Source organism: Furipterus horrens, unplaced genomic scaffold (assembly GCF_987537825.1).
Source record: "Furipterus horrens unplaced genomic scaffold, mFurHor1.1.pri manual_scaffold_2, whole genome shotgun sequence".
Classification (NCBI taxonomy): Eukaryota; Metazoa; Chordata; class Mammalia; order Chiroptera; family Furipteridae; genus Furipterus; species Furipterus horrens.
In genome coordinates, this window is record NW_028327172.1 from 166,978,162 (window position 1) to 166,997,600 (window position 19,439).

The 19,439-nt window shown below is 39.4% G+C and overlaps 1 protein-coding gene across 1 annotated transcript in view; it reads right to left on the reverse strand.

The window, feature by feature from the left end:
• Positions 1–19,439, reverse strand: part of FRAS1 (Fraser extracellular matrix complex subunit 1) — a 461,942-nt gene that overhangs the window by 138,640 nt on the left and 303,863 nt on the right. Inside the window, exons 28-29 of the mRNA XM_090266724.1 lie at positions 14,834–14,918; positions 11,295–11,621 (exon numbers count right to left, since the gene is read on the reverse strand). Coding sequence (XP_090122850.1) covers positions 11,295–11,621; positions 14,834–14,918 — 412 coding nt within the window. The remainder of the gene's footprint in view (positions 1–11,294; positions 11,622–14,833; positions 14,919–19,439) is intronic.

Here is a 19,439-nt window from a genome sequence, read left to right on the forward strand (position 1 = left end):
ACAGTCAATCCCCAACCCGTTGTCCATGTCCATGGGTCATTTATACTAGTACCTTAACTAGACCCTTCCCCTTCTAACCCCCCTCTCCTCCCCCTCCCTAAAAGATTCAATTGACATTGTAGGCTGTAGAGTCAACATAATTCTTTAGGGATGATCATATCTGGGCTATAGAAAGCCTCTGGCAGCAAGAGATGGAAGGGACAAGAGCTGGGGTGAATCTATAGCTATGGAAAGCATTTGACAACTTCTTATAAAGGCTCAGGTAAAGAAGATGAGATGGTAATTGCAGTGGGGATGGATACTTAGAAACAGATTCCAGAAATATCAGAGGCCAAATTGACAGGCCTGGATGACTGATTGAAAGTGAAGTCTTAGAAACAACAGTTGGGAATAGCTGACTGGAAGAAATCGCCTATTTAGCACTCCGGAGAAGGCAACCATTTTAATTGCTAAAGTTAAGGTCATTAAACAGTGCTGCCACTTCTGATTTGCCAGGTGCACACCTCTTCCAAAAGCCTCATAACTGACACTTTCCACAGAATGGGATTAGTGAGGTGGCTTGTGTTCAGTGTTTAGTTTGTTTTTATACTTTAAAAAGCAGTAAATATAATATTTTAAAGTATGGCATTTCATAATGGATGTTTTTCTAAATTACTGTTTTTACTTTCAAATATGCTAACAAAGAGAACAGAGTAAACAGCACTCCCAGGAGAAGAATATTCAGAACAGAAATCAACAAATATTCTTTTTAGTCATTTGACAGAGAGCATTTGCCCCTGTCAGGAAGCAGTCATAGCTGTTTTCTCCAGTCACCAGGATACTGAGTCAAACAGTGCCCAGGAGAACAGCAGCAAAGGCACCTTCTGTTGTGATTGATGTCCAGGAGAAAAATCCTGGAGGGTTTTCTCATTTCAAAACTGATATTGAATATTATTTATAAAAATATCAAAGGGTGTCAAGAACTTGGCATGTCATTTACCAGAATTCTGGAGGGAAAGGCCCTATTAATTCCAGCAGAGTTTTCCATAACATAATACACTTGGACCCTGGTGTCTTAATCGCTAGAAATACTTCCAGTTGTAGCAGCCTCATCAGCTTTGATTATGGTTACGGAGATCAGTCATACACCGACAACCACAATCTTGGACTGAGGAGGCTGTGTGGCTCTTCATATTCCAAGCAACTAAGCACTGTGACCTGAGTGCATGGCCCAGATGTTTCTCCTACTACATTTCTATTATGATTATACTTTATCAACAAAATTCCCTACAATTCCTGTGTGCGTGTAAATTTTTAGGAGGCAGTACTCCTTGCAAGTCAGTGTTTAGAGACCAGCAACATCTGAAAGCTTATTAGAAGTTAAGAATCTCAGGCCCCTACCCCCGACTTCTGAATCAGACCTCCTGATTGGAATCTGCATTTTAGGTTTTTTTCATCAGCTTTACTAAACGATACTTAATAAAAACTGCATATATTTTAGATGTACAATGTGATATTTTCATATATACATACACTGTAAAATGATCACCACAATCAAGTTAATTAAGGTATCCATCACCTAACCATAGTTAGGATTTTTTTTGGTGTGGTGAAAACATGATCAACTCTCTTGGCAAATTTCAAGTATAAAATACAATATTATTAAGTATCGTTACCATGCTGTATGTTAGACCTCCAGAACTTATTCACCCTTTGTTATTGAACCTTCATAGCCTTGGACAACACCTCACTATCTCACCTCTCCCAGTGCCTGGCAGCCACCTTTCTACTCTGCTTTTATGAGTTTAAATTTCTGAGATTCCAAATTTAAGTGAGATCATGCAGTATGTGTCTTTCTGTATCTGGCTTATTTTACTTAGTATAACGTCCTTCAGAGTCATCCATGCTGTCACAAATGGCAGGATTTCCTTCTTTTTAGAGGCTGAACAACACTCTATTGTATATATAGACCACATTTTCTTTATCCATTTATCCACTGAAGAACACTTTCATATCTTGACTATTAGAATAATGCTGCGATAAACATGGGAGTGCATATATCTCCTTAAGATACTGATTTCATTTAGACTGAGTATATACCCAGAAGTAAGATTGCTGGGTTATATGGTAGTTCTATTTTTAAATTTTTGAGAAACCTCTTTACTGTTTTCCAAAATGGCTACACCAATTTACATTTCTACCGACAGTGTATAAAGGTTCCCTTTTCTCCACACTTTCACCAACCTTTATCTTCTATCTTTTTGATAATAGCCATTCTAACAGGTGTGAAGTGCTATCTCATTGTGGCTTTGATTTATATTTCTCTGATGATTAGTGATGTTGAGCACCTTTTTATGTAACTGTTGGCCATCTGTATGTCTTCTGAGAAAAGTCTGTGCAAGTCCCTAGCCTATTTTTAATCAGGTTGCTTTTTTGCTATTGAGTTGTTTGAGTTACTGATATATTTCAGGCATTAATCCCTTATAAGATATATGGTTTCAAATATTTTCTTCCACTCATAGGTTGCCTTTTCATTTTGCAGGTTGTTTCCTTTGCTGCATAGCTTTTTAGTTTGATGCATTCCCACAAGCATTTGAACAAGATCCTCATGAGCTGTGGAGTCATGCTCAAGTATAAGACACATGGCCCATGATAGAGATCATGATGGACCTAGAATGATTCTCCCAAAACTCCACAGACAGGCTTTTAGAATATTTATGTTAATAACAGGTAATACATATTTCTATGTTTCTTGATTATTTGTTTACAGTGCATAAAAAGAAACACACAACCATCTAAGAAAAAGAAGGATAATTCTTCCTACTCATTATGATGAAGATAGCTTTTTTTCCAGTTGTTTTCTTTTGGGGGATAGTCCAGGGAAGATTTAAGAAGACATAAATAGAAAGCTATGCACCATCTTTTCTACAAAGAGCCCCAAAAGCCAAAAATTTTAACCTAATTTCCCCAATAGGTCTGACATTTTGCAATTTCTTTATCTCCGTGTAGTTTTTTTTCTTCTTCTGTATAATGACGCATATATCCTTGTAAGCCCAAGAAATTAGCCTTAATATCACTGACTAATCTTCTGCCTAGTAATGTTTTATATATCCTTCAGGGTACTACATTACAGACAATGAAATCCTAACAAGAGATTATGGAGGCATAATTAAAACAGTGCTTTGAATTTAAAAGTTCTTCTAATTCATTTCATAGAACAATAGGCATACAGAAATATAGAAACGTTGGTCATCAAGTTTAGCCATTATGTATTGTATTACAAGTAAAAGAATTAATGCTGTAAACCAAAAGTCAGGGCCCAAAGTCTCTAGCATTTGGAGTAAAGAAAAATCCCACAAAGACAATGAAAACCGCCTCACTTCCAAAATAAAGCTTGGGACAAAGTGAGGGCCTCAAATGATAGTGCTACCCAACCCAGGCCAAAATATTTAAGATAAAATATTAAACTTAAATAGAAAATGACTATAATTGGATATAGTCTATGTCAATGTCAAACCTAACTTTTAATTTATTCTGTAAATATACATAATTTGCAAAGGCTTATTTAAACTGTAACTTTTAAATTTTAATCTTGTAGAACATTGTGGGTTTTGGGGGAGGATCATGTAGGGTGGTGCATATAAGGTGAAAGTTTGATGCTATTTACCAAGATGAGGAATGATAGAAAGATAATGGGAATGTTCTTGTGTTTGTTGATGTGCGTATGAAGCCTTGCTTCCTCGGGTCAAGAATATAGACCCTCCTCTCCATGTAGATTTCAACTAATTTTAAACAAACAAACAAATACATTTTTTTCTAATCAACAAAGATTTTTTGAATGTATACTCTGAGTGATGCATCTTATAAGACCCTAAATTGAAAACTTAAGTCCAAAAAACATAAAACCCTAACATGTGGTGAAGATTTGTTTTGTGCCATTGATATTTATAATTCCCACAAACATCCTTATTATCAAACTGCAAGACAACCAATGGGAGGAGAGCTTTTAAGAAAATTGAGGGAAAGCACAGCAGGGCTTTTAGCTGCACATTAGGCCTTAGCAAGGTCAACTAGCCAGAAAGGACTCTTAGTAATAGAATTTTCCATTCAGTTCATAGCATGACATTTGGAGGCTTTTAACATCGAAGCTTTAACCAATGGCAGGAAAAAACTGTTCAAACAACAAATGAGGTCAGAAAAATCATCACATTTACAGCCAACTTGGAAAAAGATGCATGATTTCCAGAGAGGCCTTAATTAATAAAAAAGGAGGTAATTTTTTGAAAGTCCAGCAGTGGAGAAAAACCCACCAATAAGCTTGACTTTTCTCTGCCTGTATTGTTAGCCCTTATTAAATGCTGAACTGCTTTACAATCATATCTCTAGCAGGCTTGAGTTTGGTAATCCGCCCAATTAATGAAAGCCTGTTCAGCAGAGCATTCTTTATTACTTCTTAATCTTTTTTATTTCTTTTGCCCCCTCCCTTCAACAGAACGTGTTTTGACATCAGTCCTGGGTCTATTTTCTCCTCAGCCTCTCAATATAAGCCTGGAGGCGACAGTCAAGTTTTCTCCCTGCCAGGCCAAGGATAAAAGCATATTTGGGGCAAGTGATGAAGAACTGGAGAAACCAGTGGAACTGACAGCACCTGCCCTCAGTCCCAGGTGGGCCACGCCAGCTTCAGCAGAGTTGCTCTGAAGACTTCTCATCTGACCAATTCAAAGGCAGGACATGGGCACCAGCCTCACTCAAGCTGCTGCATCCATCCATCTGTCCATCCATCCAACAAAAATGTACTAAACTCCTACAACGTGCCTGGCTCAAGAGAGTAAGATTGAAATAGTTTATGTGCTCTCACAAAGCTTTCTTTTCTATCCCTCCTTCCCTTTCCATCTATTTTACTAGGTTAAGTTTTCTGTTGAACAACATTGGAATTAATTTGTACATCCATTCACTAGGAATTAGACCTAAAACCCTTGGCCATTCTATTTACACCACCAGCTAGGCATCAGGCAGTAACTGGCCTCACTCCAAATTTAATACACAGGGTAAGGCCTTGGATGCCCATATTCAGACATAGCTATCAGAATGAAATACTCATGTCTGACTATACATCTACTGGAAGCTGTTAATAGTTGTGGCAATTTTTCCTTCTTGGGTTCCAGTAGACTTATGATTATGAATAGCTTCACTTAGACTGCTTGAATAGGACATTGAGAAAATGCCTAAATGACTGTCTCCAATTTGTCTATTAAGGGGATAAGAATATATGTGAGCAAAATATTGAAAAGTATGGACTAGAATGAACAGAGCCATGACATAAAGTGTGAGGAGCCAGAAATACTTGAAATAAAATCACAGCTCCAGCACTAAATACTTTTATGAAAAAAATAAATGTTTTTAAACATCTTTAAATATTTTCAAATCTCCATTTTTAGTTTCCTCTTTTGGAAAATTAGAGATAATAATTGTACAAACATCCTAAAATTATTATGAAGATAAAATAATTCACATCAAGTATTAGTGCCCAATAAAGGTTAAAAAACAAAACAAAAAAACACCTACCACCCACAGAATTTTCTTTAAAAGAAATAAGGTCATTTGTTTGTTTTGTTTATTAGGTTCCTCTTATAGATGAGAGCATATGGTATTTGTTTTTACCAACTGGCTTATCTCACTTAGCATAATATTCTTCAGTTCCATCCATGCTGTCGCAGAAGGTGGGCGTTCCTTCTTTCTTTCTGCTTTGTAGTACTCCATTGTGTAAACGCAGTACAGTGTTTTGATCTGCTCACTTACTGATGGGCACTTCGGCTGTTTACAGCACTTGGCTATTGTAAATAGTGCTGCTATGAAAATAGAGCCAGAGGCATGGAAACAAGGAACAGACAGACAGCTGCCAGAGGGGAGAGGGGAGGGAGTTAAGGATGGAAAGAAGGGGAAGGGACTAGTCAAGGAACGTGCATGAATGACCCATGGACATGGACAACAGGGTGGGGATTGACTGTGGGAGTGGGGGCTGGGCTGGGTGGAGGATAGCAAGTGGGGGAAATTGGGACAATTGTAATAGAACAATAATAAAATATTTAATAAAAAATATAAGATCATATAGGTTTGATCCTAATCTTGACAAAGATATTGTAAAGATCAGTAGAATAACTAGGAGAAAAAGTACTCTGAATTCCTTAAAAGCATGTAGTACATACTTATAAAATATTATCAGTATTACAGAGTCAAATTTATTATTAGTACATTTGGATGGATACTGGGGCTCTGGTTTTACTACCCTAATTCATTGGCTACAAGCCATTAGTTCACCTGATGGACAGGAAAGCACAGCATGACAGAGTATGAAGAAATGGCAGGGGGGAGGAGAGACAGACACCATAAATAGCAACATGACTACCAAGTTACACACACTACAAGGATTCTCAAGTTCTGTGCTTATGCCTTACTTAAAAATTAAAACTATTTTTCTTTGTTTTGTTTTGGTATTCAAAGCAGTGAAAATCCTAGAAATACCCTTCAACCTCAGGTCACACCACATGAAATCACTGTGCAATACCCCGAACTGAGCTCCACACATGGAGATTGAAACCGCAATAAGGATGGCAGCTGCTGGGGTTGTAATGAAATCCTGTAACAATCTTTGAAAAGAAACCAAAAAGGAAGAAAGGAAAACTTTCTGCGTCTGTCTAGACTTCATCTCTTCAGAACTAAACCTCATTTCCTAGGGCGTTTGCATAAGGATGATAATTAGGATTAGCAACAAGCTGGCCATCTGCCAACTCTGGCTCATAATCAGCCTTCATTCACTCCCACCTATCCCACTGTCACTGCTTTCAGCAGCTGAAAATAATGAGACAAGAGCCTCAGAAACGAGCTTGCAGACCACCTTAGATTTAGGTGTTCGCCTTAACAAGGACCAATCACAAATTTTGAGTGATCATTGATGAGAAAGTGACAAGTGATTTCTAACCTGTTCTCAGCAAATTAATCTCTCTAGCTGATCATTAATGACATTTTATTAGGTACTGATATTTGGAATGAAAAGTTTTCCAAAAAATTACCCCTTTCTGTCTAACACCATGGGAAAGAATCATTTTTGCTAGAAGAGAGAAAAGAGCTTCTAATGAAAAATCATGAAATAATAAATAAATGGTTTGAAAATATTTTTCAATAGATCTCTTTCATTTAGCCCAGTATTTCCCCAAAATCTGATAGCCTCTCATTAGTAATACCCAAGCATATTTTATGTAGTGCATGGATGAAATTTTAGAAAATGGTTATATATTAATTTTAATATTATAGAAAAAAGTATAATTCTACATTAAGCCCATGATTTCACAGGTATTGCTTATTAAGATGAGGCCACAGTAAAAAAGAAAGTTGATTCAGAGAAAAATATTAAGTAAATATAGTAGAGGCACTTGCAGATATGGCAGAAATATATGAAGATGGCATGACCAATGATTTCCATGATTACTAAAAGAAAGTTCCCTCATCTTACTTCAGTTGGGCAAACAGAATGGCTGAACTCATCCTTTTTGATCCATTATAACTGGACTATAAGCTTCACATATTGCATGAGCTGTTTTAGAAGAGCAGGAAGCAACAGGGGTGCATCTGATTCTTATGATCATGTTCAGGTAGGAGACAGAAAGATCCATGGACGGAGAAACAAGATGGCGGAGGAGTAAGTGGAAGCTACACTAACTTCCTCCTAGAACTAGTCTGGATTTACAATGTAATTTTGGAGAAATCATCTGGAATAACGAACCGAACACCAGCTGGAGAGAAGTCTTATAACCACGGAGAGACAGAAAAGGCCGCTACATCACAACGTGACCGGTAGGGAGTGCGGAGACGTGGAAGGGCTGGCTGGGCTCCCACGGGTGGCAGCTGAAGGGGCTGAGAAACAGCTCAGCAGCCGGGGATTCCCCCTGAGAAGGGCAGGGTCTAAACCCCCAGCTGGGCTTCCCAGCCTACAGCGACAGAGTGGAAAGTAAAATAGTATCAGCTGTGAAAAGCGAAAAGCCACAGGCTTTCTTGCTAGCCGGAGAGAAACAGCAGGAGAAAAAGAGCTCTTAAGTGGATCACATACGAAAATATTTTGGCCACCACTTACCCTGGGCTCAAGCAGAGGGAAGGCAATGAGGGCTGGAGACACTTGGGGAGAATTTGGCACGGTGGCTTTGAGGGGAGAACTGGAGGAGCAGCTGACTGGGTCCCAGTGCTGACTCATCCCCAGTACTGCGGGTAGACCATTCCCCTCCAAGTGGCGTCAGCCTGAGGGGAAGCAAAAGCCCTGCCTACAGGAATTAAGCTGCCACACCCACAGTCCTTAAGCCTGACAGCTAATCACAGATTGAATAGATTAACAATCAAAGAAGACAGACAACAGCAGTAGATCCCTGGAAGTCTCCAACAGGCTGCCTAGGGCCAGACTGGTACATGATCTGACGCCACCAGAGGCAGATCCAGGAAGTGCAGATCATTCCAAGAAGCACCAACAAACAATAGGAGTCAAAAAAATGGGGAGACAGAGAAACAACCTCCCATCAAAAGGAAAGGTAGAATCCCCAGAAAGAGTGCTAAATGAAATAGAGGGGAGCGAACTATCAGATATGGAATTCAAAACATGGATTATGGAGAAGCTGAATGAGCTCAGCGGAAACTTCAAAGAACTCCAGAAAAACTACAAGGAACTCACAGAAAATTACGTGAGCATGAAAAAGGACATAGAAGCTATCAATAAGAGCCAGGAGGAAATGAAAAATACGATCTCTGAATTGAAGAACACAGTAGAAGGAATTAAAAGCAGGCTAGAGGAAGCAGAAGATCGGATCAGCGAGCTGGAGGACAACCTACACAAAAACTCCCAGACAATGCAACAAAATGAAAAAAGACTGAACAAGACTGAAGAGGTTCTAAGACAGCTGCAGGACAACATGAAACGTAATAATATCCGTATCATAGGAATTCCAGAAGGAGAAGAAGAAGAGCAAGGGATAGAAAACCTCTTTGAAAAACTAATGACAGAAAACTTTCCTAACATGACGAGAGAAAGAGTCACGCAAGTCCAGGAAGCACAGAGGGTCCCAATGAAGATGAACCCCAACAGGCCCACTTCAAGACACATCATAATTAAAATGCCCACATTCAAAGACAAAGAGAGAATCCTAAAAGCAGCAAGAGAGAAACAACTAATAACATACAAGGGAGCTCCAATAAGGCTATCATCAGATTTCTCAGCAGAAACACTACAAGCCAGAAGGGAATGGCAAAAAATATTCCAAGCAATGAAAAACAAAGGCCTACAACCAAGAATACTCTACCCAGCAAGGCTTTCATTCAAAATGGAAGGTGAAATAAGGAGTTTCCAAGACAAAAGAAGGCTAAAAGAATACATCTCCACCAAACCAGCATTGCAAGAGACGCTAAAGGGTCTGCTTTAAGAAGATGAAGAAACAGAGAGACAGAGAGGAACACGAGTACAAAGGGGGAAAATGACAATGAATAAGTACTGAAAGAAAGAAGGAACTTCTACCATTTGCAACAACATGATTGGAACTAGAGAGAATTATGCTTAGCGAAATAAGCCAGGCAACAAAAGAAAATTACCTTATGCTGTCACCTGTTACAGGAAACTAATGAACAACACAAACAAATGAGCAAAATTGAACCAGAGGTATGTAAACAAGGAATAAACTAACAGTAACAAAGGGGGAGATGGGAGGGAGAGAAGGGGTAAGAAGGGGAAGGGTCTAGTCAAAGAACATGTATGAATGACCCATGGACATGGACAACTGGGTGGGGACTGACTGTGGGGGGGGGGCAGGGTGCAGGGAAGCAAGAGGGGGAAAAAAAAGTGAGACAACTGTAGTGGAAAAACAAACAAACAGAAAATTTTTTAGTGGGGGGGGAATAAAAATATAAAGAATAGAAATGCAAGTTCAGTGAATATTAGAAGGACAAGGATTTTCCTTCAGATAAGACAGTCCTACAGATTTAGAGACTTGTATGTGGGTTATGTTACATAAATTAACATGTGTTTTCTGTTTTCAAAGGGCATAAGCCTACAATCTCATTACCTGAGTGATTATCTGTATGCATAGGCCTCACTTAATCCTGTCTGCATTGCTGCCTCCTGAGACTCAATGGTTTGGCTGAACTAAGTGGCTGGGTTGGTGAAGAACGGGGTGGTCTGTGGGCTTCACTTTAAAACTGGTTTCTCTTTTCTATCCTAATGGCTTGGACAGAAAAAGCCCAGAGGCCTGAGATGGGGGAAACCTAAAATATTTCCCTCAGTCCAAAATAAGTATAATGGGCAAAAGGGTTTTGGACAGGTGAGATGTACCTGGCACACCTTCCTCCAAAGAAGCCCTTCTTTTCCCTAATGTGGGACATTGAAAAATTAATACCTGTCTTTTGTCATCTAGTGGTTACGGATTAAATGATGTCCTTTAACCCTGTTGCCCCCAGAATACAACAAGGATGCCAGCCTGTCAAACCAAGCATGCCGTTGTCCAGAGACAGCCAACCAACCTGGAGTCTGCACGATCCTTCCCCTTGTGGGAAGGCCACCCTCCCCTCCACATCCCCACTCTTATTAGGGATTTCTTGACCCACGGGTAGGTAGGACGACGACCATGTCCAGCTTGAAGCAGCTAGAGGAGCTCGAGACCTTCATCCATTGTCCTTTATAAGATTGTAAAGGGTCTTAAGTCTGAGAGGGAGGAATTGTTATTTTTTATTGTTAAAATATTTAACTAATTAATTAATTAATTATAAAAAATAAAAAAATAAAAAAAGAAGAAGAAGAAGAATATATGAAAGGGTGAGGCGGGAGAGCTTGTATGTACGACCCATGGGCATGGACTTGGAGAGGGGATTGTTGGGGAAGGGGGGTGCTGGGCGGAGGGGAGCAAAGGAGAAAAAAAATTGGAACTATTGTAACAATATAATCAATAAAATATACTTAAAAAAAAAAAAAAAAAAAAAAAAAGATCCATGGACAAGGAGGCTTTTGTTATGAAAGCAAGTAAATGTAAAGATTCAGAAGCTTACCTTCTGTAGAGAACATGGGACCAGGTCTTTCAGATCAAAGGTGCTCCTAACGAAGTATATATTATCCCTAGGACTGGGTAATGTGTTCTCCTAATCTCTGAATGTCCTATGTATCTCCATAATACGTGCTTCATAAATATTTAAATAAATTGCCACTCGTGTGTTTATGAAATTGAAAAGTAGTATCATCAACAAAACTTGACATCTAGGAGCAAGGAAATTATAGCTCTGGGAATGACACCTACCTTGGGCACAATTTTCACATGAAATAGTATATTTTGGAAGGAGTGTCCATCACTGGCCTGCAAGACTACAACATCGGATGTGCTATCCAGGCCATCATGAGCATAGTGGAGAAGGCCCCTGGAGAGTCCATCCAGCCGGAACTGATAGACAGGGGTTGCAGGGGACTGAAGTGTTTGAAGCAATTGACCATGAAGTGGAAGATCCAGCACTTCGACTACCACATCCTGTGGATTGTCGTCATCTCGGATGTCAAGCAGCTGGGTGGTGATGGTTCCCCTCTCTCCTCTGATAATGTGGAGGGCCTCATTTCTCAGCACATAGGGGGGCTGTGTATTGAAGGGAAAGAGGAGAAAAGAAGCCATTTAGCAGAAAAAGAAGACAACTGAGTGGGCTAGAAACCAGTTGTGTGCAACCTAATTGTTATTTTGATGCTTTTTACAGAACTCTAGAGGTTCTTGCAAAGTGCTAAGCTATTGCATATTAAAAATATTTGTCAAAGGTATGGTCAGTCATAGTAATTGTGGCAAGTGAGGTTACTTCACCTCTCTGGTGTTGGAGGTTTCTCAAGCCACTTCAAAACTACAATATCCATCAGAGGCAATCAAGGAGAGCTTCTTGCTTCTACATCTTTGAAATCTCTGTTGTCTTGATTTATCCTACATGCCCTGCACTGTAACCGTGATCAGCTCAGTGTCAGGCAACCCAATCCGTTGTAGGCATCCAAGAAAGACTAATAAGACATATGGAATTTTTGTATTTGTGTTGGGAGTTGAGCACTTCATTCCAAGCCATGTTGCAGCATGCTGACTCTGAGTAAGGTACTTTTGCATTCTGAATGCATGCTATTTCTGGTCCCTCCCAGTAATTTTCTTTAAGCTGTCTCATTCATATCTTGAAGGGACCCACCCCAGCTCAGGTTATAAAGCCTGATAAGATCATGGTCTGAGTAAGGCAACCACCTGGTTAACTCATGTGGCACTGCTTAATAGCAAAATTTAATATGTTTTCCTTAGGATTATGAGGTTTCCTCTCACCGACTTCAGTAAGCAGATAAAATGTTTTTGCATGAAAATCAAAGTTAATGAACCATAAGAGAAAAAATCTCACACAAAAAATGAAGGCCAAAACCCAAAAAACCCCAGTATCTTTGTTTTTCACATCGTTTGAAGTTGAACCATCTAGGACTTTTCTCAGCACATTGCCTTCTGTAATCCAAATGGTTTTCTTTTAAAACTAGCCCTCCTGGCCTTCTGGAGATTTCTATATCTATTAAAGTAATGCCTAACTAGTGTATCGTATCGGCAGCCGTCCGTCTCGAGAGACGATGGTGTAGCTTCTTAAGAGTCTATCTGCACCGCCGAGAATGGCTGTGCAGTCCGACTCGGGAGTGACACGGTATCTGTCTCCTCCCGTGTTGAATCGACATCTTGCGATGACGCTGGAGTGTCCTCTCCAGTGAAGCTGAAGCTACAGAGCCTGGGCAGGGTGATATGGAGGGTCTGCTGTTGCCCATGCAGCAGACCCCCCCTCTCTTCGCAGCTGAAGGGTCCAAGGGAAAGACGGAGTCAATACAGCTTGGCTTCAGGTGCGCCGCAGGAGTTGCCGGTGTTGACTACAACGTCAAACCGCCTTAGGGACTCCGGCTCCGGATTTTCTGTCGGGGTTTACTCCCTTAGCCTTTCCCCTGAAGAGGTATGCCGCAAGGCAGCGGAGGTTTTTTGGAGTCAGAGTTTTCCTTCTCTGATGTGCCCTGACTGGAAGATCGAACCAGCGACACTTAGCTCGCAGGCCGATGCTCAATCCACTGAGCCAAACCAGCCAGGACTCTAACTAGTGTATCATTATAATAATCACATAAATTGCTACTTAGAATTCCCAAGTGAAAATTCAAAAGCTGTGATTCTACACATGGGAATGAAAGGCCCCTCAGATTCCAAAAATAGAGGTCAAAGGTGATGTCAAAACCCATAAATAGAAAAGATTGAATTAACTCAAATGAGAAAATCCCAGGGAGCCTTAAGACCATATTGAAATATTGCAGAAGTGTAAAGGAACAACAGTAAGTAAAAGTTCATCTCTAAAATTCCATTTTTGAAAAGTTAAAATGATAAAGGTTTCCCATAAATAAAATAAAAGTGTGTCCTTACTATCTACATACTTAATATTGGGAAAACAAAAACCAGAAACTATGGGAACTCACCATTTCAATGAGACAGCCACTTACTGATATCTACACTAGGCCTTTTATTCACCTGTTTAGAGTAACTATATTACACAAACAAAAGAGCAAATAAAACTTCTGAGTGTAAGTACTGAAAAACACTTAAGCCAGTAAGTCCTAAAGCTTTATATCTCCCTCTGACCCATATATTTTAACTACAATTAAAACAAAATTCACACTCTTAGCCCAACCCTTAGATCAAATTAATTTAGGATCAATTTCTAATTATTCCTCAACTTCAGTCATCCTGAAAGTGAGAATACCATCAAGAAGAGTTGAGCTGGGATCTTCATACCATTTGAGAGCAATTTCTGGTTCAAGTCTATGTTATCCACTGTCCATGGTCTTTTCATTTTTGGACCAAAAATATAAAAATACCAATTTAAAAGCAACGACCTCATGTCCTTCCTAGAATCTTGACTAACACACTACTGAGATCTGGATATTTAGATTGCGTTGGCTCCCCATGATGATGTCCCATTCTCTTGCTGTCCACAACTTAAGAATATATCTATTTTCCTACTCTCTTTGCACATTTCAACTATTTAATCCCTCAAGCCCAATTATTCAGCATTTCTACCACTATATATATTCTGCATACATAAGTACAACTTGACAAAGATGAGTAATGAGACTAGAAGAACCACCACAATGAGTTTTACAACATCTACTATGATTTCCTCACATCAGTGCTTGGCTGATGACCACAATGGCACAACATTTAAGTATATCCTTAATAAGTTCCTCTAACTACTGCCAACTAAGATAAATGCAGTATAGTTGCATGATAGATAGGCAAAAGTACTCCACATAATTCCACATCCATGGGAGAGAAACATTTAGACAAAACAAACTTGTTAATCTAAGAGTAAGGAAAGTCTTAAGAACTAGAACACCTCAAATTACTCTAATGGGCTAATTTTTGGACTCAGTATAGCAAAATAGGGCACCATAATGCAATGGTCAAGAACACAGAATGTGTATTCAGATTTACTGAACACAAATCTTGGCTCTCTCTATTGTTTAGCTGTATCACCATACACAAGTTATTTAACCTCCTTGTGACTTAGAGTCCTCATCTGTAAATTGGGGATAATAATACCTCATAGGGATGATATGAGGTTTAAATGAGGAACACTACAAAGAGTACTATAGATGTATTAGTAATTGTTGTTGCTGTTGTTATTGTCTGCAACTCTAAAAAATTATTCCATAAGGAAACTAAGTCAAGATTAATTCAGCTTAATCATTTTTTCAACAACTACAAGAAAACTTGATTGGCATGTAACATTATTAATAGCATGGCATTTTTATTACCTGTGTAGAAAATGCTTGTATGTTGATCAGCTGCGGCTCGGAGAAGAACTGCTGGTCACTAATTTTCAGGGAAAAGTAACCTTTCCTAAAAGAAGTCCCCCCAAAAGAAATGATAAATATAATCATTAAATTAGTCTTTAGAAAAACAAGAATTAAAAATATTTTCAGGTAATGTACATGGAAGAATTTGTATCAAACCATTATAGTAATGTGACATTCATTCTATAAATAAAAATGATCAGATAAAGATAAACCTAGTGAGATTCAGGTAAAACTATTGTGTGTTCTTAGATCTCATTAAAAGTTATGTGAACGTTTTTTTCTCTTTTTCTAAGTTAAATATAAAAGGGTTGAATATCAGTTTTGGGGCCAAGAAAGGTTACTAATATATTGTAGGCTAGTGGTAAAATTGAACAATGAAAAAGGAACCTTTTTCAAAAAAAAGTTTCAAAGATTATGACCTTTGAACAGTTCTCAATGAATCCCTCTTCCCTGCAAACCCTCTCCCCAAGCCCTACCCAATTCATGTGAATGGGTCCCAAATAACGTTTGCAATGCTTTTATTACATGAATCTACCTATCCACCCCCTCCAGCCACACACATGCAACACTTAATGTGGACTTGATTAGGGAAGGATGTCTGATTATTGACTATTGGGAAACCATAATCTATAGTGTCTATGAGAATGTGGAGGAAACCAGGTCAATGAAACCTATGAGCCAAGACACAGAGACGAGAAAGTGAGTCCCGCTTCCTGTTTCCGGTTCTAGCTTCCAGGCTTGCCCTGGAGCCCAGCTGCCCTTGATGTTTTTGAGATGTGAGCCATACCTGCAATGTTACAACAAATCTTACTATTTTCTTTAATCTAATTCAAATTGACTTCCATTACTTGCAACCAAAGACTCCTAATTAAGAAAACAAAATAAGGCTACTCTTTGTGATTAATACATTATGAGAGGGTTTGAATTCTGGTCTATGATAGGGACCACTGTTTTAAAAGTTCCTTAAAAGGTATTCTTGGGGGGGATCCAAGATGGCGGAGGAGTAAGTGGAAGCTACACTAACCTCCTCCCAGGACCAGTCTGGATTTACAACTTAATTTTGGAGAAATCATCTGGAATAACCAACGGAACACTAGCTGGAAAGAAGTCTTATAACCACGGAGAGACAGAAAAGGCCGCTACATCACAACGTGACCGGTAGGGAGTGCGGAGACGCAGAAGGGCTGGCTGGGCTCACACGGGTGGCTGCTGAAGGGACTGAGAAACAGCTCAGCAGCCGGGGATTCCCCCTGAGAAGGGCAGGGTCTAAACCCCCAGCTGGGCTTCCCAGCCTACAGTGACAGAGTGGAAAGTAAAATAGTATCAGCTGTGAAAAGCGAAAAGCCACAGGCTTTCTTGCTAGCCGGAGAGAAACAGCAGGAGAAAAAGAGCTCTTAAGTGGATCACATACGAAAATATTTTGGCCACCACTTACCCTGGGCTCAAGCAGAGGGAAGGCAGAGAGGACTGGAGACACTTGGGGAGAATTTGGCACGGTGGCTTTGAGGGGAGACCTGGAGGAGCAGCTGACTGGGTCCCAGTGCTGACTCATCCCCAGTACTGCGGGTAGACCATTCCCCTCCAAGTGGCGTCAGCCTGAGGGGAAGCAAAAGCCCTGCCTACAGGAATTAAGCTGCCACACCCACAGTTCTTAAGCCTGACAGCTAATCACAGATTGAATAGATTAACAATCAAAGAAGACAGACAACAGCAGTAGATCCCTGGAAGTCTCCAACAGGCTGCCTAGGGCCAGACTGGTACATGATCTGACGCCACCAGAGGCAGATCCAGGAAGTGCAGATCATTCCAAGAAGCACCAACAAACAATAGGAGTCAAAAAAATGGGGAGACAGAGAAACAACCTCCCATCAAAAGGAAAGGTAGAATCCCCAGAAAGAGTGCTAAATGAAATAGAGGGGAGCGAACTATCAGATATGGAATTCAAAACATGGATTATGGAGAAGCTGAATGAGCTCAGCGGAAACTTCAAAGAACTCCAGAAAAACTACAAGGAACTCACAGAAAATTACGTGAGCATGAAAAAGGACATAGAAGCTTTCAATAAGAGCCAGGAGGAAATGAAAAATACGATCTCTGAATTGAAGAACACAGTAGAAGGAATTAAAAGCAGGCTAGAGGAAGCAGAAGATCGGATCAGCGAGCTGGAGGACAACCTACACAAAAACTCCCAGACAATGCAACAAAATGAAAAAAGACTGAACAAGACTGAAGAGGTTCTAAGACAGCTGCAGGACAACATGAAACGTAATAATATCCGTATCATAGGAATTCCAGAAGGAGAAGAAGAAGAGCAAGGGATAGAAAACCTCTTTGAAAAACTAATGACAGAAAACTTTCCTAACATGACGAGAGAAAGAGTCACGCAAGTCCAGGAAGCACAGAGGGTCCCAATGAAGTTGAACCCCAACAGGCCCACCTCAAGACACATCATAATTAAAATGGCAACATTCAAAGACAAAGAGAGGATCCTAAAAGCAGCAAGAGAAAAACAACTAATAACATACAAGGGTACTCCAATAAGGCTATCATCAGATTTCTCAGCAGAAACACTACAAGCCAGAAGGGAATGGAAAAAGGTATTCCAAGCAATGAAAAACAAAGGCCTACAACCTAGAATACTATACCCAGCAAAGCTCTCATTCAAAATGGAGGGTGAAATAAGGAGCTTCCAAGACAAAAGAAGGCTAAAAGAATACATCTCCACCAAACCAGCAATGCAAGAGATGCTAAAAGGTCTGCTCTAAGAAGATAAAGAAACAGAGAGAGACAGAGAAGAACACGAGTACAAAGGGGAAAAATGACAATGAATAAGTACTTATCGGTAATAACCTTAAATGTAAATGGATTAAATGCTCCAATTAAAAGACATAGGGTAGCTGAATGGATTAGAAAGAATGACCCACATATATGCTGTCTACAAGAGACCCACCTTAGAACAAAAGATCTACACAGACTGAAAGTAAAGGGATGGAAAAATGTATTCCAAGCAAATGGACATGAAAAAAAAGCCGGGGTAGCAATACTTATATCAGACAAAACAGATTTCACAGCAAAGTCCATAAAAAGAGACAAAGAAGGGCATTTCATAATACTTAAGGGAAAAATCCATCAAGAAGATATAACCCTTATAAATATATATGCACCAAACTTAGGAGCACCCAAATATGTAAGGAAACTTTTGAAAGACTCCAAGAAAGATATAGACAACAACACACTCATAGTAGGGGACTTTAACACCCCATTGTCAACAATGGACAGATCTTCGAAGCAAAGAAACACCAAAGATATGGAGGCACTGAACAACACTCTAGATCAAATGGACTTAGTCGATATATATAGAAGTTTTCACCCCAAAGAAGCAAAATATACATACTTCTCAAGTGCACATGGAACATTTTCAAAGATAGACCACATGGTAGGACACAAAACAAGCCTTAACAAATTCAAGAAAATTGAAATTATATCAAGCATCTTCTCAGATCACAATGGCTTAAAATTGGAAATCAACCTCAAGGAAAAAACTCAAAAACATTCAAACTCATGGAGAATGAATAACATGCTATTAAATAATGAATGGGTTAACAATGACATCAAGGAAGAAATCAAAAAGTTTCTGGAAACTAATGATAATGAACACACAACAACCCAAAACCTATGGGATACAGCGAAAGCAGTCCTAAGAGGAAAGTTCATAGCAATACAGGCCTACCTAAAAAAGCTAGAAGAATCTCTAATAAAAAATTTAACCCTACAGCTACAAGATCTAGAGGAAGAACAACAAGCAAAGCCCAGATCAAGTAGAAGGAAGGAAATCATCAAGATCAGAGCAGAATTAAATGACATAGAGTCTAAACTAACAATTCAAAAGATCAAAAAAAGTAGGAGCTGGTTCTTTGAAAAAATAAACAAAATTGACAAGCCTTTAAGCAGGCTCATCAAGAAAAAAAGAGAGAGGACCCAAATAAATAAAATCAGAAATGAAAGAGGAGAAATCACAACTGATACCACAGAAATACAAAGGATTATAAGAAATTATTATGAACAACTGTATGGCAAGAAATTTGACAACCTAGAGGAAATGGACAGATTCCTGGAAACCTATAGTCTTCCCAAACTGAATCAAGAAGAAGCAGAAAGTCTGAATAGACCAATAACAGCTAGTGAAATTGAAGCAGTAATCAAAAAACTCCCAGCACACAAAAGCCCTGGACCGGATGGCTTCACAAGTGAATTCTACAAAACATTTAGGAAAGAACTAACTCCTATCCTTCTCAGACTATTCCAAAAGATACAAGAAGAGGGAAGACTGCCAAACTCATTCTATGAAGCCAGTATAACCCTAATTCCAAAACCAGGTCAAGACACAACAAAGAAAGAAAACTACAGGCCAATATCGCTGATGAACATAGATGCTAAAATCCTCAACAAAATATTGGCAAACCGGATCCAGCAACACATTAGAAAGATCATACACCACGATCAAGTAGGATTCATCCCAGGGATGCAAGGATGGTTTAACATTCGTAAATCAATAAACGTAATA